The sequence below is a fragment of the Poecilia reticulata genome, chromosome 6 (genome assembly GCF_904066995.2).
Source record: "Poecilia reticulata chromosome 6, P_reticulata-male-v2, whole genome shotgun sequence".
Lineage (NCBI taxonomy): Eukaryota > Metazoa > Chordata > Actinopteri > Cyprinodontiformes > Poeciliidae > Poecilia > Poecilia reticulata.
In genome coordinates, this window is record NC_088835.1 from 20,501,086 (window position 1) to 20,528,777 (window position 27,692).

Here is a 27,692-nt window from a genome sequence, read left to right on the forward strand (position 1 = left end):
CCATCTACCTCCTACACAACATCAGTGACCTTTAATTACAGTTACAACATTTTACACCTTTTCAAGTTCAATGTCAAAATCACATTTATAACCTTTTAGTTTATCTGATTCAACATTCATTTATAATGTTATAATAACCATAACTTATTAGTTACTCTTATTATAATCATAAGGTGAGTTATTACAGACATTTCTGAAAAGAACCCAATAATAATCCATTATTCTAATTATCTGATATCATGTTACAGTTACTTGTTTCACCTTTAAGTACTTCCACAAGTGTAAGAGTAAGTGTAAATATTCTTATAATCAAATCAACATCAACCACTGGTTAAACCAATATTAATTATTGGCATAATGATAAGTCATTATTTTAAGTATTTTACTGTGGGTTTTATCCAATTTCTCAAAATGTTTAGATTTTATTCTTTAAAAACCTTTAATGCTTTAAAATAAGGAATGGTCTGAACTATTTTTAGCCTGATGCAAGACAGAAACTTCCCCTTTATTAAGGAAATCAGCTTTTCCTGTTTCATGACTTTCTTTCTGCCTGACTATGATTTTTTATGATTAAATATAAAAAAGTAGAATTAAAGCAAAGTTTGCAGGACACAATAACAACACACACAACCAGATTCATTTTATTACAGTCTGACTCTATTGTTGGGTCTTGATGTCACCTATGTCATTAATTTTACGGTAATTTTATTTGTTATTACTATTAAACTAAAATCTCCAGCATGGGGAAGTGGGATGAGCTCGACTTTTCTCGACATCCCCCAGAAACTACTGGCCATCGATAATCTCCAAATTCATTTTAAGACATTAGATGCTACAAAAACACCAGCACCATTCACAGAATATAATCTACTTTTATTTCAAAACATCAAACAGCACTGACAGCAATATGCAACAAAGGTCATACATTCATGGTACTTTGCACTGAATGTGAAGCTTTAAAAGTTCATTGGAAGCGGATAGTGAAGTGTTTTTGGTGCCGCTCTTGAAGGAGGAAGGAGGAAGACTTCCAGTCTGGAAGGAAAAACAAGAAATATAGCAGAAACATTAGGATAATAAATATTTTAAAAAGTAGTGTGAGCAAAACTAATCAGACTCACCTGTGTGTCACATCATAGTCATTCAAATTACTCTGCCAACCTGGTTTACAAGACAAAGCATAAAAAAGTCATAAATAATTACTAACGAAATTAGTCAGCTTATAGAAAAAAATGTGGACAGCATTAAAAGTCATGCCAACCTGTCTGAAGAAATGTGTTGAAGTCTTCATAACAGGCTTCAGTCACCAACATGACACACTGACAAAGAAAAAACATTTTGGCAGTTTTTAGATGTGCCACAGGTACAAAACACCAGAGTCAAATGGCTCAATTGCCTCCTCACTGTGTAGATATGTTCTCCAGAGTCCTGCTAATCACCTAATTATTGTATCCAGGTGTGTTGCAGCAGCGGTGTCAAACTCCATGACTGGAGTTTGACACCTGTGGCTTAGATCAAGCCAACCATCCAGCACAGCCACTCCCCCATTTGGCAGTCTACAGCCAAAAACTTAAAGAAAACGACCCCGCAGCTAAATAATGCTAATTCAAATGGCCTCCAGATTTTCTTGAGTTTCAATGTTAGGCTAAGATAATAAACAGTCTAAACAAATACATGTACGTTAAGCGAACTGTGTATATGAATCAATACTCGTGTAAACGTAAAAATAATGCCTCAATAAGAAATAGTCAAAAACATGATCATTTTAACATGGAACTTACCTTGTTACAATAAGCTCCAGACAAGACGCCATACTGCTGCCTCTGCTCCTCAGGCAAACATGTGACGCAGTAGCGGAACACGACGGCGTCGGCCGGGGGGCGGGGCTAATGACCGGGCCCAAATAATAAAGCTCATGATAATTTAACTTTACAACATAGACATGCCCGCAACAGCGGAGCTAACAAGTTTCACCACCACAGAGAGCGACTATGCCATTTTGAAGTCCATCTGACATGAAGTACAATAAACCAAGAGAAGAACAGAAACAAGAGGCTGCTGGTCACTAATGATGAAACAACACAAATTCAAAACATGTTAACGTTCCGTAGCTCTAGCTAGTTTGCTATTTGTTGCCAAGTGACTGATGATGACGTTGGTGACAAGCTTTACCCAGAATGCACCTGGAGAAAATAAGGACGATTAATTTGTAGTTTTGTGTGTCATAAAGTCAAATATAAGAGTGAAAATAAAGCCAGTCATGTGGCACAACATTTTATTCAATATTTTACACCCACTATGTCACTAAAATCAGTCAGTCTGGTAAAGTTTTTAGCAACCATGAGTCAACAATGGGGCACCCTACTATATAAGCTATCTAAATCAACAGAAATCAACACTAGTCTGGGTTAACTCTGTGGAACTTTCGGAATCTAACACTCAAGTATTAATTAATTAACTCTGTGTTTATAACATACCACTTTCACTGGAAATCTGACAATTCTCAAATTGCTGTGCACAGACCTGGGAAACTCTGGTCCATTTAAAGAGGCCCAAATCTGTCAGGCATGAATACACACTAATTCTCTAAATTTGATAGTAGAAAATGAATGGGTTGGACCGTCATCATTGACACCATAATTACTATAGTATTTATAATTTTTTTTCAGATTTCCGATAGAACAGAATATTTTACTTTGTTTTTAGGAAGACCAAAAACCTTACTTGTTATCCAATACAGCACAAGGTTTGAATGCAAGATTTGTTTTCCTAGCCACTTTAAGATTACACGGATGATAGCAGTTGTCAAATAAACTTTTAATGTTGCACGGGGTATTTGCAATATTTTTACCAACATCTGACTGAGTACTAAAATTTATTGTGAATTCACGAGTGGTCTGTCCTCTTGTCTACATTTCCATCCAGTCGACCCACAGATGAAAGCAAACTTCTAAGACATCGCCTCTCTTTGATGCCTCGCAGCTTCAATAACAGCATTTGTTGTTGAGAGTGCTTTTTGTGGGTGTGCGTGTACATTATTCTGCTTGTGTGTAAATTGTGTCAACATTAGCAGTGAAGTCTCCTGCTTGTTCCATACGGTCCTTCAATGCAGCTTCAATAGATTCAGCACGTAACCTCCAGCTCACAGTTCCAGCTCTTTGACCTTTATTCATGCAGAGTCTCACCTGCTCGGAAACACACAGTTGAGCATACACGCTGATATATCTTGAATCTGGCTCTTCTTGTCTGTTAAGCTGAGCAGGTGAGAGAGAGCATTCCTGCTTTGTTTTATTATTTGATCAGCGATCGCTAAAAAGCTACGGCTATTGGTGTGTGTCGCAATGTGCGTCAGTGCATGTCAGTGGATGAGGGTCTGGCATATATAAGTAGGAATATGAATGTGCTCGCCTGTTTGCTCTGTGTATCTATGGAAGGGAGATGAGATTAGCAGAGAGTTCCTACACGCTATAGAAGACTGTGTGCTGCTGTGGTGCCATCTTCTGGGGAAGAAGTGCAACGTCTTATTAATTATACAGTGAAGAAGGAAAGTGGTTAAGACAACACATAATTGCTAAAGGAAGAAGGTCCGGTAAGGAATATGACATTTAGAGAATGATATACATTAGTCTCCTGGGGTAACAAAATGAATGGGAAAAGCCATCACTAGGTAAACTGTTTATTCTTAAGCATAGTGGGTAAGTGGAACCTTACAGCAAATGTACATTATACAGAAAACATAAGGCAATACTGTACAACATGTAGACTGTAGCAGCTTGCAGCATATTTCAGTGCCAAAACACATGTATACAAGAAAAACTATTTTATCGCATTTGTACATAATTAATATGGATATGATGAATATCAAGTTTTGTAAATTTAAGTGTCATTCCGATAAAACAGACATACTCCTGGTACATAAAATTTGACTGACTTTGTGAAATTAACATTCGGAGTGGAGGGACTAAGGATGTGTCGTATTTTGCCTGCACTGATGAATCAGTCCTGGCTAAACATCGATCTGTGCACGCAGTCATATTCAATGAGTCGCAACGTACGTTGCAATGAAGTTTGTTTTGTCAGACTAAAAGTCCTTTCTGAAAATAAGATTTAGCAGATATAAAACATACTTTTCATTGAGCCCACATTTCTGCATTAAATTTTTTTTTTTTTTGCTAAAATTTCAAACTTTCATTAACTGTAAGCAGAACATTGGGATAATTAAAAGAGACAGTTTCAGTAACTTAATGATCTGAGTTACTGAAACTTTTCAATTATATTCTTATTCATTAAATATGACTACATTACATTATCTCCTTGTGTAGATGGTTTTTTTTCTCAATCACTACTGCAGAAATGGACAAAACAAAACAGGAATAACCACAATGGTTCAAAACTTGAACTATTGGAAAATGTACAGAATGAACCTATGAATATACATGAATGAAAACTTAAAGTTAGGCACTTCTTTCATTTTTTTACACAGAAGAGATCACATATGTACAGTCCATGGTGCTGCGATAACATTACAATGTAGGATTTTTTTAATCTATTAATTATGAGACAGAAAGAAGTCAGAAAGTTTCCACTGTAAAAAAAAAATCACTTTAATTTTTTCTTATATCTCCTTGATACAACATTCATGTTTTCATTTTGTAGATCTATAAGACCTAAATTACACTAAGAGTGTCACAAATACACTCATTTAATAACTATTTACATGAAGGACTTGTTTTACTTCAGCCCCTCAGAAACGGATGGAGTGCCCTTAACATGTCCTACCACAGGTTGGTTTTCTAATTGGCCCAACATTTGAACCTCTGCATTTGGTATTCAATTCATTCAAGTAATACCAGGATTTGAGAATTCACATACACACATCTAGAGTGGACACATGGAAAGTCTGCAAAGGTTGACAGATCTCATACAGAATGGAAACCTGAGAAAAAGAAGTTTCAAAGAATGATACAATAAGAATGATAAATATATTATACAAACTAACATGGCACTATGTGAAAGGATAATTGCCCTACAAACCTAATTGGCTAGGCTTCGTTTGGTGGCAGCCACTGCTGTTACGGTCTGAAAGTTAGTGGCACTAGCGCTGCTTTCCGGTTTTATCGGAAATCGGAAACTCGAAGCTCAGTTTCACGTCAGACCCAAGGTCACCCAAGGTCAGTTGGAATTTCAACATGGCGACACCCACAAACATTGTTAACAGTACCTCTAACAAACATCAGCTTTAGACTTTATTTTCCGTAAGCAAACATCACTTTTAATTTGTTTAGTTTATAGTTGCAGGTGCTACATGTAACATTGAATATAGACATGCTTTCGCATGTTTGTCTTTTAAAATAAACATCAGTAACACTTTATTTGAAGTGTGATTGACGTGACACTGTCATAAACATGACATAACTGTTGTGAACATGATGGGGTCTTCATTAATGCTTGTTGTCTTGAAGGTAAATAATGACATTTTTAAAGCAAAGCTGCATTAAAACTCGCATCAAAAATACATTAAAAGTGTCAACTTTGCAATAAATGTGTCATTAACGAATGACACTTTATGACAACATTAATTGACATTTCCGAAGAAACCTTCATGTTCATGACAGGTGTAGTGTCAGTCTTATGCAATCCCTTCCAATAAAGAGTTGCTCCCAGTTTCCCAGCGGGAAATCTGACAACGGAAGAAGTTTCAATTGATTTTTCTGACTGGGAAGTCAGAATTTCCCAGTTCAGAGGAAAACATGAACACAGTCAAGTCTCTTACGTCCCTTTGGATTCAAATAACTTCTGCACTTTGAGTATGACTTTTCTTTTCTGTGATTCTAAATCCGCTTTGAACCAGATTTATCAAATTGCACAACTTTTGAGGAGTTAAATTTTTATCTCGGAAGTCTACAAAATTTGCCAAAAACCTTTTTAGCAAAGATGAGATAGGCATATATGTTCATTTAAATTGTAAATGGTTTTCACATTGGAACTTTACCATGGACGCCATTTTTTCTTTCTTATTGTTGAATCATGCTTCATCAATGAAGCAACTAAAGCCTTCTATATATATTGCTCTAAGTTCTTTGGTAACTTCCTGAATATACACTTGTAGTAATTTTGGTAGGCTGGCCACTGCTTGTCAGGTTCAGCTTTGTACAATGTCTTGGCAATTGTAGATAATTATCATTATCAAAGTTTTAGTTCCTCATCTGTTTGGTCTGGGCATCGTGTGTTACAATGTATGATATATTACTGTGCTCTGTGTTGACAAACACATACATATGTGGGCATGGCTAGAGATACTGAACTTAACTTTCCAAAAATATTGTGATGAATCAAAGTTAATTCATGTCTTATCCAGGTGTTAACTTTTTCACAAAGGACCAGGTTGGTCTGGATGCATGAATAATTTAAAGACTGCTTTGTAAAATTAACTTTGGCCGTCTTATCTGATATTAATAGTTGTTCCAGGAACCGAAACAGGTAAGGTAAAAGGGGCAAATACTTTTTCGCAATCCTGTTTGTATTTTTTGACTCTGGTTCTGACTGACTCCTTTTCTTATGTAATAACTGTCTTTTATCGAAACTATTCTCTCTCTAGATGGTTCAAAAATTACATCATGTTACATGTCTACGATATGAGAAGTAATACGTTTCCATCTTTGTAATAAACCACTAGTTATTGACTCCTTGTACTGAAGTCAGTATGGTATTTGCTAGTGATTTTAAAGCCATCATCACTGCAAGTGCTTCCTCAGACTTTCATGTTCAGCTGCAGACCCCACAGGTATCTGAGTCACAGAAACCAGATGTCCTGAGTTAAAGATGTCCACTGGAGTTAAAGAAGAGAGGGTCTAGTTTTAATTTAGTCCCCTAGTAGTGATTTGTTTCTAAGCAGTGTCAGAGTTTGGGTTATATCGAAAGACCTTGTAAATCCACTGTGTGTAGAAGGGGACATTAATGAAAATGCCAGGCTGGTTGGCTCGAGCGCAGCCTCTGCCATGGACACTGATGCCAACAATAACTTTGAGATCACCATCTTGACACACAAGAGGGCCCCCATAATCTCTCTGTAAAAGAAAAAAAAATACATTGACTATTATTCGTCATCCGCAATTGAGCTGTCATCACTGTTAAGCTTTCCAACAAAGGTAAATGGAAAAAAAAAAAAGTGTTTAACATTCTCAGTGACAGGCGGCACCATCATGTTCAGATCTGTTACACAGTCAGAAACCTCAGACAGCTTTGGATAGCTGATGAAATTTGGAGCAACAGTCTCCAGCTGCTCTGTTTACAGCAGACTGAAATCTAAGCCAGTGGATTCAAGAAACATTTGTTTGAGATTTAGATCAAACTTGGCTTAGAAAGCACTGTGTTGGATCAAGGCACTAAAGTTCTTGTAGATTCACAATGGGAGCATTTTTTTTAAATCTAGATCTCAATGCCTGTTCTCATTTACCAACACGATTGCCATGACACTTTCTGACCTCAAAATAAAATGGTTAAGTAACTCGCCGATAAGTAAGGCAATAAAAAATGTTTCCAAAAACTGTTTCTGTTCATGTACCTCACAGACTCCCTCGTTCCTTTTCCCCCCTGCACAGATCTTGGTGTTGGTTATGTGGAAGTTCCCTCTATGCATTTCTCTGCACCTATCATTTCCAACAATGGGCAAGTCCACTGCCTTTAGGACGTCATCATGACCAGTACCTAAAAAAAAGACAGAGGATCCTAATTATTGCTGTTTTTTTACAGTTCAAACAGCATAACAGGACTGCAACTATTTTTTAGAAACATTTAGGTATACCTGTTCAATGACTTATTAACTTAAGTCACAAATGAGCAAACTTCACAGCAGCAACTCAATGCATTCAAGCATTAGACACGGTGTGGACAACTTGCTGAGGTCAGAGGTGATTGGTCAGATTGGTTCAAGAGGATTAAAAATGCAACATGAGCTCAAATAAAGTAACGTTCATTGGATTAATGTTCCTTAATCTACCTTTTTAATTTCAAAAACTGGTAGGGTAAAACATTTGTTTACTTTTGAATGCAACAGAAAATGAAGAATGCATTAATAAACAGGGAATGATGGGAGTATTAATACATTTGATGAATATGAAGATACAATTCAAATATTTGTTTTGGTTTTTTTTGCATTTGAACTTAAGGCCACTTAAAGTGAACCCTTGACTGACTGGATGATGCAAATTAACCCAGTATCTTGTGTTATTTTACACCCAATTTATTCTCTTTTCTTGGCTGTCCTGGGCACTGCAAATGCAACATCATATGCAACAATCCCAGGAGATGAGGGCATGCATGCATACAACAGCTGTGGTGGGTTTAACATATGAATACCTTTTGTCTCTCCCCATCCATACATTTTGCACATGGTTCCCTCTGGGATGGAGCATCCGGCCACAGGCAGCTGAATTGTGTGGACGTTGTCTGCAGGACGGGCGGGCCTGGACATACAGTAATTAATGCGCATTATTCAGATGCAGCAAACAGAGATTTATGCTTAAATAAAACTGGGATTTTTTTTTTTTTCCAAGCACCTACTTTGAGAGTCTCAGGAGGGCTAAGCTGGATCCATTGGGGCCACATATCACTTGAGCTATTCTGACTTCCTGTCTCTTAGGTCTGTCAGGAGATCCTTCTCGAAGATCAGAGACTCCCAGCCACACCCGATACTCGCTGAGGTCTGGGACACTGAAGGAACACAAGGCAAATAACAATGTTGAGTTGAAAAACATTTCAAGCTTTAATTGGCAGTGGGTGGAAAGTAAAACAGAGCAAAGAACTTACCAGGAGGAGAAGCATTGTCTGTCAGTAAGTACCCACTCCTCTCGCACAAGAGAACCTCCACACCAATGCACCGATCTGGGAATAACACAAAAGCCAAATGTGACATGATGGATGAAACCAAGTTATCTGAAGCCTTTTAGATTTATTATGTGATTAGCACTAACTGCATTATAAAATAAAAAAATTCAAGAGCAATCTCTACCCCCTCCACATATCTGGTGTCACTGGTATTCAACTAATTAAAAATAGATAAATTATGTGTTGTGGGTTTTTTTTCTCTCAAAATTTTACCTTTTTTAGATAGTTTTATTATCTTTTGACAGATCCCTAGTTAATTTTCAACCTGAAACAAACTTCTTGGTTCAATGAAAATAAGTTTGGGCTTAGATGTAAACAATCACTTCAGTTTGGTGACAAAAAGGCTTAGCAAGGTGCTGATTTTATCTTGTCACCAGTGAAGATGAGGAGGATGTTAAGGGAGATAAAACAAACTCCAAATTGTTCACACATCACACAGTTAATGTTTTTAAACCCATTTTTGGAGTTAGTTTAAATTGTTTGCATGCAAAAGTTGGATTGAAAAGTAGAAAAGAAAAATAAAACCCATCTAAAACAGTCATTAACTAAAAAAGAAGTTTTTTCCTGATTGTGGGAGGAAAACATATAAAACTGAAATGTTTTTACCCTTTCTGTATGCTAACCATCCAGCTGCCGTCTGATATGCCAACTGGAGCTCCTCCCACAATCCTGGTTCTTTTATGGACAAAACACCTCACAGGGGTTGGCTCAGCTACAAAGACTGAAACACATGAGCACAAACGTGCACACAATTGAAAAAAAAAAACATGTTTCTTTTTTAACCTTTTTAGAGACTTACAATACATGTAACTTAAATTATAAATATGATTGCAATGTCACAGGTTAATGATTTCTTCTGACATGTTGCTTAAACAGTGACTATAAAAGGCTCTTCATTCATAATAACATAACTAAATGCTTTTACTGTTATATATATTTTCCAGTATCCTATTGGTTCTATCTGTCTCAGGAACCGGGGATTCGTACTTTGTAGTACATATAATAAAAAAACTCACAGACACAAACGCACATGTAGCTGTCACTACAACAAAATAACATTTTGCATCTTGTACCATGATGATAGGGTATAAAAAAAACAAATGCTGAAGAAACACAACCATCACTGGCTTGGCTGCTCATAGAGACGCAAACACTCACCTGGTGGAATGCTGTTTTGCAAAGCATCACCTGTAGACAGGAGAGGAGAGAAACATGTTGTCTTACATTAATTACAAATATTAACAAGGTACAAGGGGAGAGCTGACAGGAAAAAGTGCTGTCAGGTCTCACCTGACAGTATTTGTGAGCTTTGTTGAGCTCATAAAATTACAACCCTCTTTGTGCATTAATAAAGAAAGTTGATTGGATGTTGTGAGACTTTGCCACATTAAAGAAAATGTAAGCACTTTAACAGTTTATGGTATTTGTTTGAGGGAAACCAGAGTAACAGTTGTAAATTTTGGTAAGTAGCTAATTTATGAAGAATAAGACAAATCTGATTTACTTGAATAGCCTGCTTCCTTGCCGTTTCTTTTTTGAGTTCTCCCATTTTCCTGCAGTTAAAGATTTTTTTATGTCTCTACTACCCATTATTGTTTCATCTAATGTTGTCAAATCTGACAGTAATATTAAGGTTTCTCTCTGAGGCTTAGTGTGACAGGGAGAAAATTGGAGGTTTTAGTTTGATTCCAGCAAATGTAATGAGTTCTGAATATTCTCTAACACTAATCTCTGAGTGTCGACAAGCGGGTCCACTCCAAACTCAGGTTATTTTTGTAATCATATATGTGAGATGACAAACCTCTAAGAGAGAAGCTATTTTTTTTACAACAATTCTTCATCTGGAAGAATGATAAACCTCAGTTTTCTCATTATGTGTGAGTGCAAGAGACATTGTTAAACTTTGACGGTACTGCGTGAGCACATGTTCATGCACTTACAAGGTTTTACGTTGCAGTAATCCCAGCTAATGGCAGAATTGTTGGTGAAACACCAGGGACCATGTTTGTCCTTATCAGGATTTCTGCAGAAATTCCCCTCTAGGCCAGCCATCAGCATGCCCCTCTCCCCCCTGAACAAAGACAAAGAAAAACATTGTTTAAATTGGACGTGGACAGTTTTTCTAAAGAAAACTTTTTTTTTTTTTACAGGAATATGTTGTAATTTGTGACTTCCTATTGAAAAATTGTTCCCAAATACAGTGAGCACTTTTATATAACAAAGCTGCATGCCAGGAATGCAGGTAAGCTCCATGGAAGTGAACAGTGTAGGACAGATAGCAGAGAGTAAACAGTCAGCCCACCAAAATGACCATAACTGTTCTTTGTGAGAATATAAGCTAAGATAATGTTATTACAGTGTTTTTGTTTTGTTTTTGTTTTTTTATCTGAGACCGGTTGTCTCCATCATGTTAAATCAAGAGCTGCTCTCTCCAGTTGACCCTCCTGCATTTTTAACTTTGATAATTAGTTTTAGCTGATAAAGTTTAAGTGGCATGACTGATGGTGTTGTTGGCATAACATTTTGACTGCTACATTACTGAATACATAAATCCTCTGGAGTGAAATACAGACAAACTACATGGAAAAAAAAGTGGGACCTGCTAATACAAAGCAGGCTAACATAGTGAGATGCCTGTATGAAAGAAGGTTTTGGCATATGTTTGTTTATGTCGGTCTAACAATACTGCTCAGTCAGAACCAGAACAAGGTCTATCTGAATACAGCCAGAATTGAAAGATTTCTACTTACAGGTTTGGTTACAAGCAGTGATGTGGTGAAAAGTCCTGTTTTGGTAATTCAGAAAATAAGTTACCAATAATATGGCCCAATGCACTTAACTAATTGTTTAGTGTTATTTGATTGTAAAGTTTGAACTGCATGACACCAAGCACAAGGCGTGTTCATTTGTTTTCATTGTTTAGCATGTTGTATGGTTGTGTATGGGGGTATGGAGGTCAGGTTAAAAGCCTGTTAATGTTTTATTATGAAAACAGGTCTCCCATTTGCGGTGCCAAAAAGTGGTTGGCAAATGGTTGCTGTTGAATTCATGTTAAACTTCTCTGTTAGGCTTCTCTGTATATACAAGATAAGAAGATACTCAATAAATAAATACTCACTAAATCCTCCATCATTTACATTTTATGCAGACGTATTAAACTCATGAGTGTCCTCTTGTAAGATTTTTAAAACCAAAACCAAAATTCTTTCTTATTCCAAATTTAACAACAGCATCAAAACAACACTGCACAAAATAATGGTTTAGAAAAAAAAAGCAAGCATGAGTTCCAAATTCTATGTTTATATGAGTTATATTTCTCTCACTGTGAGTTCCTGACCATGACTTTTGACCCACAGGCAGGATTCCAGGCAGTGGATCTGAGTAGCTTTGAAGTTGTTACAAAGGGGACCTTAGGGTCAAATGTGAGGACTGAAGTGTATATCCCTCCACCAAGTTATCCCTAGGAGTCATTCTTGTTGAGTTAGGTCATCTTTGGGGGAAACAAAAGTGGTTGTTCATGAAGAAGCTAGTCACGGTAGCCATGTTCTCCTCCTGGAATCAAGAAGCTCACCATGGTGGGCTAACAACAGAATGACTTATGTAAAGGTCAACGTATGTTTCCTCTCTCAGACCAACATGGTTAAGGTCTGCACAGATGGTTCTTGGAAATATCCGAAAATGTTTTTTAACAAAAGGCATGTCATTTTCAAAGTTTTGATATCACTGAGCTGTTAAAAATCCTACAAATGTTACAAAGCTTTCTGACGATTAATGTCCTTAAAACGTTTTGCTACATCTTTGTTTTTATGCAAAGGTGCATGTATGTGATTTATTGGCAGAGCAGGTCTGTGTTTTACATCATAAAATTTGGAAACGTTATTAGGCAGGGAAGGAGCAGCGATTTGGTGGACTGACCTGTTGCTGTGGTCTCTCCAGGGAGCGCAGGGTAGGTTTGATCTAGTCCTTGACTGCTCTCCTTGGTAATTTTCTCCAAAGCCTAAGAAACAGTCTGAGTTTGATCGCAAAAGTGGGGAAAAAATGAGAAAGGGAATTCAGATATTTATTTTATATTTAAAACATACAAAGCATGCTTAAGAAACATCCTTTGTTTACTGAAATCTTTAATTATTGTCTGCCTATTCTGGGTTGCAACTAATGTTGAATTTGCAGCAAATAAATTACTAATGATATAAAATTGTAAACAGAAACAAAAAAAAACAAATAGTTAATCGTATGTCTTCCTTCATACTTCTTGAATCGTTTTTAACTTTTTTTGAAGTCCCAACGAACTAAATGAACCACTAAATGAAGTGGAGGTAGAAATACATGGTTTTAAAGGTGGGACGTCCAAATGACTTCTTTTAATTTGATACTATAAGAAGTTCAGTTGAAAGTGGGCAGAGCAAATACAAAAATTAAACTTGCTGGCCTACATATAAAACTCTGTAGAGAACTACTGAAAACAACTACTGCCCCACTGGGGCACATAGTGGAAGAAGCAGCTTCCTGTAGAGATTTGTTTCTTTAAGATAGACTTCATACGGAGTTGGATGGAGCTAAATACATAGAATGAGAAGATCTGCTGGAGGAGGCAGGAGACTTTAGAATGGGACAGAGGTTCACATTCCAACAGGAAATTAACCCAAAATCTGTGGCAGGACTAAAAAAATATAGATTTTTTTAGTTTTGTTTTAGAATTGCTACTGATGTAATGCAATGTATTTGCAGTATAATACACATTTGGTGTGAAACTGTACACTTAATCACTAGAATATACAAACTACTGGAAAAATATGGAAAATTGTTTTTAACAAACTGAACCCTACCATACCAAAAAATATATAGCTTTCACATTAAACTATGAAAACTCCTTTGCTTTAGCTATCATGGCTGGATCTAGAACACACAGAGATGGGAACACAAAGTAAGTCATCCACTAAGACTCCTTGGAGAAACGTTCGACATAAATAAGTTATTAAGCTGCCTGTCATCCTACATTTCATTTCTACATGGGAATGTATTCAAACCTCGAGGGTAAACCACAAACCAACCTCAGAGTCAGTTTTTATGCAAAGCCGCAGAAACTAAAAAATATTCCTGAAAATCCCTTGAGAAATTGAAATGTGTGTAATCAGCCATAGATCTACATCTCTCCCTTTCAGAATCTCTTGGTATCGCAGAAAGAATCTGAACCAAGACTAATCCCCCAACTTCATCCTTTTCCCTGTCCAGTGAGACCAGACCATCCCTAACTGCTGTCAGATTTGATTTATGTGAGACGTGGTGGTCAGTTCTTCCCACAGTCCTGTACGATTACAATTTTCCACAGGGATGCAGAGGACCTTGGTCACAAACCAATATGTGTGGTACAGGGTCTCATATGATTTCTGCAGTGTACAAAATGTAAAGATCGCCAAATATTCTTCTGTTTTAGGCTGAAGAAACATGCTTTTCCCTTGCTGCTGTCAGCATCAAATAAAGCTGTCAAGTTTCTCACCGCTGACAGGACTGTTCTGGACGCCGCACTGAGGGATGTGGGTGCAGAACATTGTGCGTACTCTTGGGTCTGTAGTGAAACACCAGGGGAATTCTTGACCATCTGGATTTCGACAATAGTTCTCTTTCAGGTCCCTGGAAAATAGTGAGTTAAAAAAAGGCATTGTGTTATCTTCTCAGACCTGAGTGCACACTGGTGGGTAAGTGCGTGGAAGGCTTTCTTGTGCAATTTTTCACTCACTTGCAAGGATAAGCTTCAGGTAGGAATGTGTGGTTATGTGGATACTGAGAATCCCAGCGTTGGCAGGCGAGTCCGCTGGGCGTCATGTCCGCTGTGCCTCTGTAACCCTCTCCTCTGCCCTCATAACACTCGGTTGTCTCCGCCTCAGGACTTTTAGGAGGGGTTTCTGCAATAGAGTTTAAAATATTAAGTCTGTTCATTAAGGAACATCGAGCTGATTTGTTGGAATGCATGCTGATACACAGTAACAAGAAAAAGAAGAGAGTGATGTTATTTGGACTGGCTGGTGGGAACTCATCTTAATCCACTTAAAACTATATTCCACTTGATGTGTCAGTCTGATTCTGTAACTGACGCTTCTATGCTCAAAAGAACATGTTCAATCTTTCTCAGTTCTTTGCCATTTTTTATGGCTAAATTTGTGGTACAAGTTCTAGCAGTTGTACTATTTTATTGTCTTTTATGTTTTCTATTGTTTTCTAGTATTGGTTGCTTGCATTTTTGTGCTGTTTCTGTGGAGCCCTTTAATATATATATATACTGCTCAAAAAAATAAAGGGAATACTTAAACAACACAATATAACTCCAAGTAAATCAAACTTCTGTGAAATCAAACTGTCCACTTAGGAAGCAACACTGATTGACCCGACGAGGGTCCCCATTGTCAATCAGTGTTGCTATATATATATATATATATATATATATATATATATATATATATATATACATACATACATTAATTGGTACTCTACAATACTTAATACAGGCAAAGTTATCTACTTTGAAAAATTAATGGTTCTAGCTCCAGTAAGATTCTGGATCCTAAATTACTGCATTGGATCTAATAAATGAACCAAATTTGCATCTTTAAAATGCATTTTATGTTCACAAGCAGGACAACGCTTGTGATTCCAAAGTTGAGCCAGAATACAAAAAAATAAAAAAAGGGGGGTAAGAGTGGTCCAATTTTGTGCTTTACTACGTCTTTCTTTGGTTCATAACAAGACGCCCACTTGCTCCATTTTCCAAGGATCAAGATGTTGACAGCTAACATGCAAACCACAGCTTTCAACTGGTACTCCACAAACCAGGTTGTGACAGCACAATGTTTGGCTTGGTTTTGACATCACATCCCGAAAATCAGTCTTTATTTACATTTGCTGGCCATGCTCGCCTGTCCTAAAGCAGTTTCTTTCAATGATCTTGGAAACACATGGAAAAAATTAAGAGGAAATCCATAAGGAGACAAATGCACGATTCGTAGTAGCGCGTCTCCTTCTAGCTTTGAGAAGAGTCTACATAACAACTGAAAGATTGGTGTAAATTTATCCGGAGCCAGAAAGTGACTGATGACAACAGATTTCACTACCAAGGGAACAAAATGCATAAATAAGAAAGACGCACAGATTAAAAATCATGTCATCATCTGCTCTGGAAATCTTAATTATTTTCAAAGGATTTAAGTCTACTCCATCACAAATAAATGTTCCTTATTCTTAGGCATACACAAACATGGGCAGAGTAAAACACAGTTGGTAACATTGACCACTGTTTCACAATAAAAATAGAATGTGTGTTTACGCTCGGTATCAAAGTACATTTAACGTTTTAAAAAGTTACATTTTGAAACGCCCCCCCCCCACTTTATGGTTTAAAGTGCTGACTTTTTGTAGGACAAAAAGTCCATAACTTCTGTACAGAGCTTAAAGTAAAGCTGTGATACATCTCTAATCTATTGCTGCACACTGCTGGTCAGCTATCTGTATAGCCAGCTATAGAAAACAGTTACACTTTTACAAGAAAGGCAATTCTGGGTGAGAGTCCAGACCTGTTGTCCTTTGCCACATGTTTTCTGTCAATGTACTGTGAAATAAAAGCCACTAGAGCTGAAATATCATTTTTTTAAATATTTCACTTGAACAAAGATAACTCTTCAGTACATTGATCCCCATTAAGTAGCTTCATTCAGTTATTTCTGTCAAGTAAAGACTATCTTTGCACATAATTTCACACGTAGCAGACAATTTGCTTTGGCTGCAGCCAAGTCCTCTGAGTCAGTAATTGTCATCACTGCAGATCTTTTGTTAACATGAAGGTTGCAAACAATTTCGTTGTGTAGATAAAAATTATTATGTTTTTAAGCTGAGATCAATCAGTGTTCCTAGATTTAGAACAGGAGAAATATTTGGTTAGTGATAGCGTTTCACTGGATATTTAGCAGCAACTTCGTTTCAGTAGAACAGCCCCCTCTATGGGCCTCTTTTGAGAGGAGATCTGGAAAAACAAAGCAGGAATCCCCTTTTTTTAATCTGTTCACAGAAAGGTCAGAGGCAAGTCAGAAGTTCATTAGCCTGTACATGCAAAAAAAAAAACATGTTATAAACACTAAATCTTAAAGTTTTTTTTTTTATTGTGTCTAAAAATAGATATGTGCCAGTTTAACAGTAAACAAAAGAAGGGGCCTTGTGAGTGGACCACTTCTCCGTTTCTGTGTCTCTCGCTTTGTCCTCACAGCCTTGTTTTGATTAAGACTAACTGGGTCGTAAACTTGGGTGGTTACCAAAAAACTCCCATATCAAAGAGCAAGCTGGAGAGATAGAGAGCGAGGGGTAGAAGACAGTTTTTAGAGGGGAGAAAACAAGGGAAACACTGAATTATTGGGTCCATGTGGATCATTGCCATCAAGCAACCATGGTGCCAGGATTGCAGATGTCTCTTGCAGGCCAGCCGGCCAGTCTCAAAGAGAGTACAATGCTTTTAAAAAGTATGCATGCACCTAAATATACAGAAGATTGAAAACATGTAAAGTCTTTGGTTCTGTCCTAATCAACACTTTGTAGAACCATCGTTCATTGCTTTTAAAGCTGCAAGTCTTTTTGGTTTATGTTTCTATCAGCTTTGCACATCTGTAAACTTACATTTCTGTCCATTCTTCTTTGCAAAATCGCTTAAGATCAGTCAGATTGGAGAGTATCTCTGAGTATAGGATTTGCAGTAGATCTGGACTTTGACCTGGTCGTTCTAAGTTAAGCACGAATATATTTTAAACTAAGCTATTTTTTTTTAACTCCAGTTAGATTAAACTCTTATCAGCTTCTCTGCTGAAGAGATGCATTCGGTTGGTCGAACAACTAAAGTTTAACAGCATTAATTGTTAAGACATCAATCGGACCTTTTATATAATAAAAACACAGGTATAAACACTGCGTTTTGTCTACATGTGTTGCTGACTGCTAGTGGGGAGCAGTAACTGAGCTCTGTGCAGCCTGACTACCAAGAGCTGGCATAGAAAAATAAACATCAGGCCGATGGCGCTGTGAAAAATAAACATTTTGGATACTAAAGAAGGGGGGCCAGCTGATAGGTTTGTGTGTACATGTGTTCCCTAACATCAAGGAAGATTCATGTCAATATGAGGTAAAACAAATGCTACAGGAAGTTGAACATTGTGGAAAATTCTCTCAGGCATGACTGACAGCAACAGGCCGCCATTCAACACAAACACACCTAGTTTACATCACAGACAGATTTTCACTTGAGATGCATAACTGGGGTGTATTTAACCACAGACAAACAAACACGCACTCATGCTTACCACAAACTTTGATGTTGCAGTACTCCCAGTGTGTGTTTGGGTCTGTGGTAAAGCACCATGGTCTGTGACGTCCGTCGGGGTTCCTACAGTAGTTATCATGTAGGCCTTTGTCAGGGTATCTAGCACAAAAACGAGACACCTTAGAGTGTACACAAAGCCCAAAGCTTGCAATAAAAGTTCCACATTTCTCCTGCGTGCACAGTGGAACAATTTGAAAGAGTATGTAGTACTACATGAAGCTGACAAATAGATGACTAGTTGCGAGCAGACACCATCTGTTTATGTGTTTAGAGCTCAGGGAAATGAGGAGGATAATAAGTTGCAACACTACAGATGTTTAGCAGTCAGTCATCCCAAAGTCCCACATCCCTTCAGGCCCGTCGCCTTCAGGCATGCAGCACCAGGCTGCGGTTCCTCTCGTTTCATTAATGGCATGAGCAGCCTGGGACCCAGTTTGTACAAATAGTCTGATGATTAAGGACGTGTTAACGAGTCTCAGCTAATCCAGACCACCTGCCACCCAACTAGCTGGAACAGCCTTGACACAAACTCGCAAAAGCTGACAGGGACATATGTCAACACAAGCTGAAAAGATGTAAGGAATACTTGCACAAATTGAAATATATAGCTTTCCTAATGGGGATTTCCCAGCATACCACAGTTAAAAAACACAGATCTATACTAGATTCCCATCACTTCCCTTAGGGGAAATGTTTTCATTGGCTGACTCAAAATCACCAATCTCCAGAGTGAGTCTCATGAATCAGCTGCAGCAAAATACTGTCTGTTGAAAAAATATTGCATGCACATCAGTGCACTAATGACAGAGCATATGGTTTGTGAGGTGTACTTCATGCGATTTTAAGTGTGAAAGGTTTACCTTGAGGGGTGGTATGAATGCTTGTGAGGTTCATTTAGGTCCCATCGTTGACATTCTTTCCCACTTTCTGTGTAGTCCATTGGTCCTCTGTAATCTTCTCCATTACAGGTAAAGCACTCAACTGTACAGTAAAGGAAGACAAATATAGCATAAGGTCTAACTTCAAGGCAACAATGTTTTTTTGTTTGTTTTAAAGAATCATTGCTTCCAAAGGAGATTTTGGATAGTGAGTTTGAATGAGGCTGAGTATGGGATAATTCTAGTCAGGATCTTTCCAACACTAAACAGCAGCTGAAATATTTTAACTTTAGTGATGACTAAGAACCTGGGGAAGTCAAGCTAACACCTGCTTTGGAAAGAAAATAATGCCACTGGAAACAATACATCCTGAATATGTTTTGAAACTGACAACAATAAATGGCCTCAGGTCATTTTACCTCTTTGGCAGAACAGTGACCACTTTCATACACCAGTTTTGCACCATTTTTTTTTCTTCTTACATGAATTTCTCACCTGTAATCAAACCATTTTGCAACTAATTACCATATGAATGCCTGTCATTGTATCTTGGTATTTTTATGAGTTACAGAAAGAAATGTATGAATGTTTGAAATGTTTGAATGTACAACGGAACATGTTAATTCAGTTGTGCATAATTATCTTAAAAAAAACTTAGTTACACTGCATTGCCATTGAATTTGGTTTTCATTCCTATTTAGCCAGTTCATTCTTAGGAAATACGACAGGTTTAAACCACGGAGAGGTTTTACTGTGTTTCTACTGGTAATATATTATTAACTGTAGTCACATAACCATGTCTTTGCAACCATTTACAAGCAGAATGCAGTAATGCTTGAAATACAAGTTGTCAAAGTCCGTGCAAAACGTCCCCCATGTAAGTCATGTGGTTGGTATGTGACGTTAAGTTCACAAGCACGGCATGTTCTTTAAACTGTAGTTAACAAAACGATGGGATGGTATTAAGCAATGTGTTTTGTGTGGTTAAACTGTCCACTGGATGAAACGGTGATGTAATCACATGGCGTTGAGTTCGCTCTATGGTTTTAGAGAACAAGACTGGTTCTTCCACAGAAGCCGTGAAGAACTGGCTCAAACAGCTCCACTGTTTGAGCCCTGGAACCAATTCGGTGGGAAAAACCCCAAAACTGTTTTTAATTTTTCCAGTATTTACTCAACTAAATATTGTCCTCGTTGGTTCGCTCACCTATGACTCATATCTTTGCTCATCTGGGACCAAAAAAACAAGCATGAAACAGTGGAAATGAGGTTCAGTGAAAGTAAGGACGAATCTAGACAATAAGAGGAAATCTGCATGAGTCATAATGAAAAGGAAGAACCTCTGTTTGGAGCGATGCTGCAATACTTGGCACATATATTTATGTAGATGATTAGTGGCAAGATACCTTTTGTGAAACATATACACTCGACACAGATGTTCAGCTGAGAAAACAGTGACAATGTAAACTGTGACAACACTTTTAGAGCTTAACATGTTTTAAATTTGTTTGTTTTCTGATACCTCATAAAGCTTGTTTTCCTCCTCAGAAATCCTTAATGATGGACAAACAGGCACACTGTAAGCATTGCTTGGTGTCATGCAAGATGTTTACAAGTCAAACGCATTCCACACACACACACACGCACACGCACCCACGCACGCGCACACACACACACACAAACACACACACGCACCCACGCACACACACACGCATGCGCACACCCACACCCACACGCACACACACACACGCATACACGCACACACACAAAAAACTCTACAAAAAACCAGAACCATCTCTTTAACAGGTCTCAATTATGCTGTTATAGTTATGTTAATAGACAGTAAATGCACCTTGGCACAAACTGTGTCAGATTAATGAAAACATCAAAGTTTAATGAAGAGAGGCCACCATTTGTTAAATGGTGAGTGGGATACACTGCACAGTGTAAACAACCAAAAGGATGCCTATTAAAAACAGATGTTTATGAGCCCACTCCTGACATGACACAGCACATTTATTACTTCTGGCTGCTGGTATCTTTCTGCTTGTGCATGACATGCTTGTATCTGCATGTGTGCTCTCTGTTAGCAACGGTTAAAGTTTGGAGGAACCCTTCCGCTCTTTACAACAACACAGCAAAGACTTTTCTATCAAAATGTCATTTAATTACATGTTTCCTGTAACTTCTCGTGTTCTTCTTCAGACCGATGTCCATAATCTGTCTGTTGAAGAACATGAGGTTTTCTGATCTTGTTTCATCATTCCACTACCGGGCCCCTAATTGAAGTGATCCAGTGTGATGCACAGGGAACAAGCCCTCTGACACCATGCATCCCTTAGGCTTAGATAACAGCTGTCATTATCATCCACTCCTTCAGGAAGACCCGGCCATAACATTTCGTGATATAACATTGAGGCTGAGAGTGTTTTGCTTTCATCACAACCAAATGTTTGCCACAAGGACAGGCTTAATTGCTGGATATTTATCTAGATGAAACAACAGAGGCATTAATTTCCTCTAATATTTCATGACTTGTTCCTCTGGGGCTCAAGCCGCTCATAAAATCGGAGCCTGAAGAAACAAGAGAGGACATTAAAAAGTGAACCCCACACCTGGAAACAGCTGCAGCCGGCCTCGGTAAATAAACCCCGTAGACTGACATGTATTTAAGAACAGAGGTAAAGTAGACCACAGTCAGAGCAAGCACATCCTTCTCCAAATATCTGATTGCCCAATGTGCTACACTTCATTTCAGATGATCAAGCTTCAATAACAATTGTAATTGTGCAGTAATTTCCAATGCGGTATGCTTATTACTTCAACATGAATGTCCTCATGCAGAGATGTATGTGCATTTACCTTGTGAACACTGTGGTATGCCACACTCCTGGTGTCGGAGGTGTGGCCTGGGGTCAGTGGTGAAGCACCACGGACCAACGGTGGAGTTGTCTGGGTTGCGGCAGTAATTCTCTATTAGGTCCGTTTTCCTGTACCGCTTAGACATGAATCTGTTGGAACAAGAGCAGCATGCAAAACAACAGCTCACAACCAGAGCAAAGTGAAGAAAAAAAAAAGCCAGAAGTTTAATGTCAACGTTTACTAATCACAGAATGACAAGCAATTTGTCCTTTACAAGGCAGCTGCTGCTTGGCTGTAAATCGCCTGCGTTGAGACGGCAAAATAAACATCTTTTAAAGTCACTGCTTGCAAAGCTGGAGGACTTACTTATCCATTCCATGCTATTGGTAATTAGAGAAAACATGTTAATGCGTAACAGCGGTGATATTTTCCCGTCAAGGCCTGCTCTTAATGTAGAATAAACATGCTGACAAATGACTCATATCTTTTACATCAGGCAAGCACATGGCTGTGGTCACCAGTGGGGATGATGGACACGGCAAGTGTAGTTTTTACGTCGAGCTGTATTTTTCCACGATGATGAAATGATAAAGTATGAAACGTTCATCTTTTAGTGCCCGATAAGGACAGAGGCAGGAAGTTAAAACCTGCAGCTGATAAAAGTCCTATTGGTTTTTCACTCTGTGTGTGTGCGTGTGTGTGTGTGTGTGTGTCAGAGTTCCTTATGCCTACAAGCTGACTGATAAAAACATACAAAGTTCCTTGCTGTAATTACCTAATTTGTAGAGGCATTATATGTAGTTTGACATAGGAGGTTCATTGAAAGTACAAACATTCAGTGCCAGCTTTGATATATGAGTTAAGCACCTCACAACAAAGCCCTTTCAGTATTCTTAATAGTAATATATAAGGATATGAGACTTTACATATCTTTGGTCATTTGAAAATATTTATATTTTTCTCTAAATTGTATTTTTTTCATACCTTATTCATAAAAAAGGGGTGATGGATGGATGGATGGATGGATGGATGGATGGATGGATGGATGGATGGATGGATGGATGGATGGATGGATGGATGGATGGATGGATGGATGGATGGATGGATGGATGGATGGATGATAAGACACTTAATGATACAAAAAACAGGCTGGATATAGAAATATTTTACCACACACTATGTTTTTTTCCATGCTCGTCCAGACTGAGTAGAAAAAGGATTTACACTTTAATCTTGTTGCTTTTAAGACATTGTGATCTACTCTTGCTGTCCATTTAGTTCACTTCTGTTTTTTGATGCATTCAAGCCCAAAATTCGCATGCAGATAAGATAAGAGATCTTAGAAGCTAGTCACAAATTAGATAAGATCCTAATTTCTGTACGGAGACACACATGCAAAATAAACACACATCTCGATAAACAGACTGGCCATTGCAGGAAATGATGTGTGACTCAGTGAAGTGTTACAATGAGGTCACCTCTGATGAATGACTGCTCCCTGGAGCATAATCAGCCACTAATATATCAAACCCACACATGGACACAGACTAGCCTCTAGCTACCAGCTAATTGCTGCTCTTACTGGCCAACACTAACATTAACAGCAGCTTATAACACGGTGCAGTTTGACACTGAGGTGAAAAGAACATTGCATTTCTTACTTGTGCTCATGAGGTATCGGGGAGGCCCAGGCTTGGCACAGGATCCCACTGACTGTCACTGACCTCTGCCCCCTGTAGCTCTGACCTGTCCCCACAATGCATTCCCTTATGTAGTCTGCAGTGAGGCAAAAACGAGAGAAGGGGGAAATGTGATGAGTTAACAACCTGATCACAATTTTTATAGACAAAGCCTGAGCAACTAATGAAGAAAACAGAGAGAGGGAGGTGCAATGCTGGGCTTAACAAGAATGTGACATTGCCAGAAGAGGAATCTGTTTTCCCAATCAGGGCCATGCGGGTTCACACTGGCTGCAGAGCTTGGATGTTCACTTTTTTTGGTCCTCTTGACTAAACTGAAGACAGGGATTTCCAGTGTTTATACGAACACCACTTTGTAACAGAGAATAAAGCATGACATATAGCGGGGCTGTAAAAATAAAGACAATTACCCTTTACACTCCCTTGTTTTCCCCCCTGTGGGGTGCTATGATTACTAAAAATAAACCACTTTGACCACTAAAATCAATAGACAAATCAAATTCCAAATTTAATTGATACATTAATGCAACACAAACCACCCCTAATGGGAATAACTTTCCTGTCCTGATTGACAGGCTGATCGGGTGAGACAGCGTCTGGTCCTAATATCAGTTGGCAAAAAGGAAAAGAAAACAGAAAAGGGTACCTTTCTTTTGATAGAGGTCATAGTAGATGTTCTGATGGCTTTGAGCTCCTGGTGAATTTCTGTCAAATGAAAGCCACTGGCATTTCCTGTTCCGATGTTCATAGAGGAAAGCTCTGGGGAAGGAAAATAGACGGAGAAAACTGAGGACAAATGACGACAGAATACAATCTGTAATTTCTTGAAGCAAAATGCATTGACAGGTGTTTTAGTAGTTAAAATGATGCCACTCATAATCATTTTATGTGGTTAGGAGGTCGCATCATCAATCCCTTGGTGGGTTTTTTTTTTTCAACTTACTTCCGTTTCCATGAGTTCAATTTGCATATTTAAAAAGAAAAAGGACAGGGGAATCATTGTTGACAAACCTGCAGTGGAATGGGAGTCTTTTTCCGCGACTGCACGTTTTTGCACATTTGGTTAAGCTCAGTTTCCTGCTTTTGGTCAGATGAGAGGAATCGGGAGACACGACAGCCAGTCGGGTGCCTTCGGATTTCTGATAGTCTTGGAGAGCATTTCGCCTGCCCTCTGTCGCACAATCACAAAACATGGTCATGCAGTTGCAGCAATACAGAGTGTGAAAGAACTTTTTACGGCAAAACAGACACTAAGGCATAATTAACTTTAATGAGGAGGAAGAACAGGAAGGTCTTGCTTTTGATTTACTAACCTGTTCTGCAATTAGCTATTCGCTGAGGAGAATTGTGTTACACTGTTCGTTCACTTTAAATAATAATCTCCTATTATTATTCAACATCATTCAGAAAGGTGGTGCCGATGACATGTTAATACAAACACTCACACTAGATCAACCAGTCGTGAGCCAGGCTGCTTTAAGTGCGCCAATTTGCCTCGGGTCTTTTACATCTCTGTAAAAATCAGAGAGCCACTTGAAAAGAAAACTCTGGTCTCAAATCCCAAAACCACATCACTCTTCCCCTTCTTCCTACACGTGTTGTTTGTCTGACTGCAAGCACTTCAATTGACTTGATTTTTTTCTTCTTCTTCTTCTTCTTTTACCAATGCAGAGAAGAAGAAAAAAAGACCAATCTTGAAATGACAAGCATAATGAGTGCTGCTTTCAGATTCAGTCTATGAATTAAGTTTGGATGACATGAAGGATCAGAGGCTTGACATGGGTCAATTAAAGTTATGTTTTTACTCTGCTGAATGAAACTTTGAGAATCATTCTGCTGGAAAAAAAAAACAAAAAAACAAAGTGGACTACAGAAAGGTTAACATGGTTTTAGCTGGTTACATTGTGTGACAGTACGTTATTTGATCACTTTGTTAGAGGTTTTTGTAACAGGTTAGGAGGTCCTTTTGCAGATGACAAAGCAGTATGAGATGAGATGAGGGTTTATGCACGCTTAAAAGTTCTTGCAAGGTGAAATAAAGACTATGGATAGAAAATACACCTTCAGATACAACTTTTACAACAAAATAATGTAAATATTTCTGTCTTTATTTATTTATTTTTTTATTATTATTTTTAGCAGATTGAATTAACAAGAAGGTAGGCTATATGAATAAAACTGCTATTGGCTATTCGTGGAGCGCCAGCCAGTGCAGTGAAACACGACTGCAGCAAGTCAGACACGTTTTCCAAACTGTTACTAAACAGTTTACGGGGGAAAGACAAGGAGAAGAACTTACCGCAGCAAGAAACGACTGCGAGTCCAACAACGAGCCTGTAAATCCACATCGCCTTCATTACACAACAACGTGCAGAGAAAACAAATGGAAACGCTGCCTGCTGTGCGCTCTGACAGATACCAAGAGACTTTGCTTCCACCACTGCACAAATGATGCGTCTCCCCTCTAAGTACTTATTCACCTCCCTCCCTCCCTCCTTCTCCCCCTCTGCCTGTTTGCGTGCGCGCGAGAGAGTTACGCATCTATCTTCTTCTTGCTCTACGTATTATATATTTTTCATCTCGTTTTTTTCATTTTTTTTTTTCTTTCTCGAGTTTATCTCTCCGCAACCAGCAAATGCGTACTTTACCAATATTTAAAGGGGAATGCGAATGTTCAGACCTGTGTGGTGCTGGATGTGTCTTCTTGTTCATGATGTGAATGGGGTCGCACGCTTCTGTTCAAATATACAAATTAAGCAGGTTAAATGTTTCACATGTGTTATTTTTTGACTTCACTTTAACTCTATTATTTCCATCCCGTCAGCGCTGAGGGAAATTCGCCATTTGTCTTTAGTTTTGTCTTTTAACAGTTTTTTTCCCCCACTACCTAAAACTGAAAAGTAAATTACCCGGGAGTTTTATGACAGGTCTGCAGACATAAAAATAAAAATTAGTTCAAGCGGCCCTAATACTCATTCTGGTCCTATTGGTAATATAGGACCAGTCCTATTAGTGGTATGAGTAGAGTAATAGGCTAGTACTTAAACCTTCCAAGAGGAAGGTTTAACTAATTCCATTTCCACTAAGTTGTTTGTAAAGGAATTAAAAGCATCAACGCAAATGTGTGATTTAATTCAACTGCAAATTCTAATAGCTATTAGATTTCTTTGACCTTTCCAACCCTGACACAAGAAACATTGCTTAGAAAATAAGAAATTTTAAGCATGTATTTGTTTATTAAACTTTAGTTAAAAAGAATTAAGCTTCTTTTTAAAGGGTATCATGTATTTTTCAGACACACAGTGCCATTTTATATATATTGTACAATCAAGTAACTACATTACTTCCAGTTGTTTGAATTTTTTAAATAGATTTATAAATTAACCATAACAAAATGGAATTTGACTTGACAATATGACATCTTGAAATTGGGCCTCTGTATCTTTCAGAAGCTCCTACTCTTTCAGACACTCCTGCATCAGTACATCAACACAACAATGCTACTCCATTAAACCATTTACAACCATTCTTAGGAATGTTGGACTGAGATATTATAAGCTCAGCAGACACCTGCAGGTGTTTGCTAATTGCTGCTGCCACTAATCTGATGGAGCTGAAAGTGGAAAGCACTGGAGAGGAGTGCTCAGTGAGATTGAAGCTCAGCTGGAGACTGTAGCTCCAAGGAGGAGCTTTGTGAAAACAGATAGCAAGGATTTCTCCAACGTGAATGAAAGAATTAAAGCAACACACCAGGTATGTTTTTGATGTGGGAATAACATTATGGCATCATATAATGCTTTCAAACGTAGATTTCACAATAACTTGTTTTGCTGCATTTGTTGAATTCTCTCCTGGCAAAAGACTATAGATTGATTATATCTTTTGAAATATACTCATGGTAAAGACTAAGACAAAGACTTTGTACTCCAGCATGTGGCGCTGTCTTGGACTTAGCTTCTTCACCACACAGTAGAAGACAGGTACAGGATTCAAAACCAAACTGTTACATAGATTAAG

General features: G+C 38.1%; 1 protein-coding gene across 2 annotated transcripts; it reads right to left on the bottom strand.

The window, feature by feature from the left end:
* Window positions 1-852: 852 nt before the first annotated feature.
* On the bottom strand, window positions 853-27,485 carry hgfb (hepatocyte growth factor b). Of its 2 annotated transcripts, XM_081608153.1 has the most exons (22): window positions 25,975-27,485; window positions 24,687-24,846; window positions 24,322-24,434; window positions 23,637-23,751; window positions 21,976-22,124; window positions 19,096-19,216; window positions 18,216-18,334; window positions 14,621-14,786; window positions 14,381-14,514; window positions 12,799-12,892; window positions 10,824-10,954; window positions 10,042-10,071; window positions 9,490-9,604; window positions 8,806-8,880; window positions 8,560-8,709; window positions 8,356-8,462; window positions 7,562-7,704; window positions 1,779-7,064; window positions 1,437-1,566; window positions 1,259-1,316; window positions 1,119-1,158; window positions 853-1,032 (listed from the first exon to the last, which is right to left on the bottom strand). In XM_081608153.1, the coding sequence occupies exons 1-18, from the start codon at window positions 26,030-26,032 to the stop codon at window positions 6,885-6,887; spliced, it is 2,160 nt and encodes a 719-aa protein (XP_081464279.1). In that variant the 5' UTR covers window positions 26,033-27,485; the 3' UTR covers window positions 853-1,032; window positions 1,119-1,158; window positions 1,259-1,316; window positions 1,437-1,566; window positions 1,779-6,884. The 2 variants fall into 2 exon arrangements, with proteins under 2 accessions (XP_081464279.1, XP_008409485.1); XM_008411263.3 differs by lacking the exon at window positions 1,437-1,566.
* Window positions 27,486-27,692: the final 207 nt, after the last annotated feature.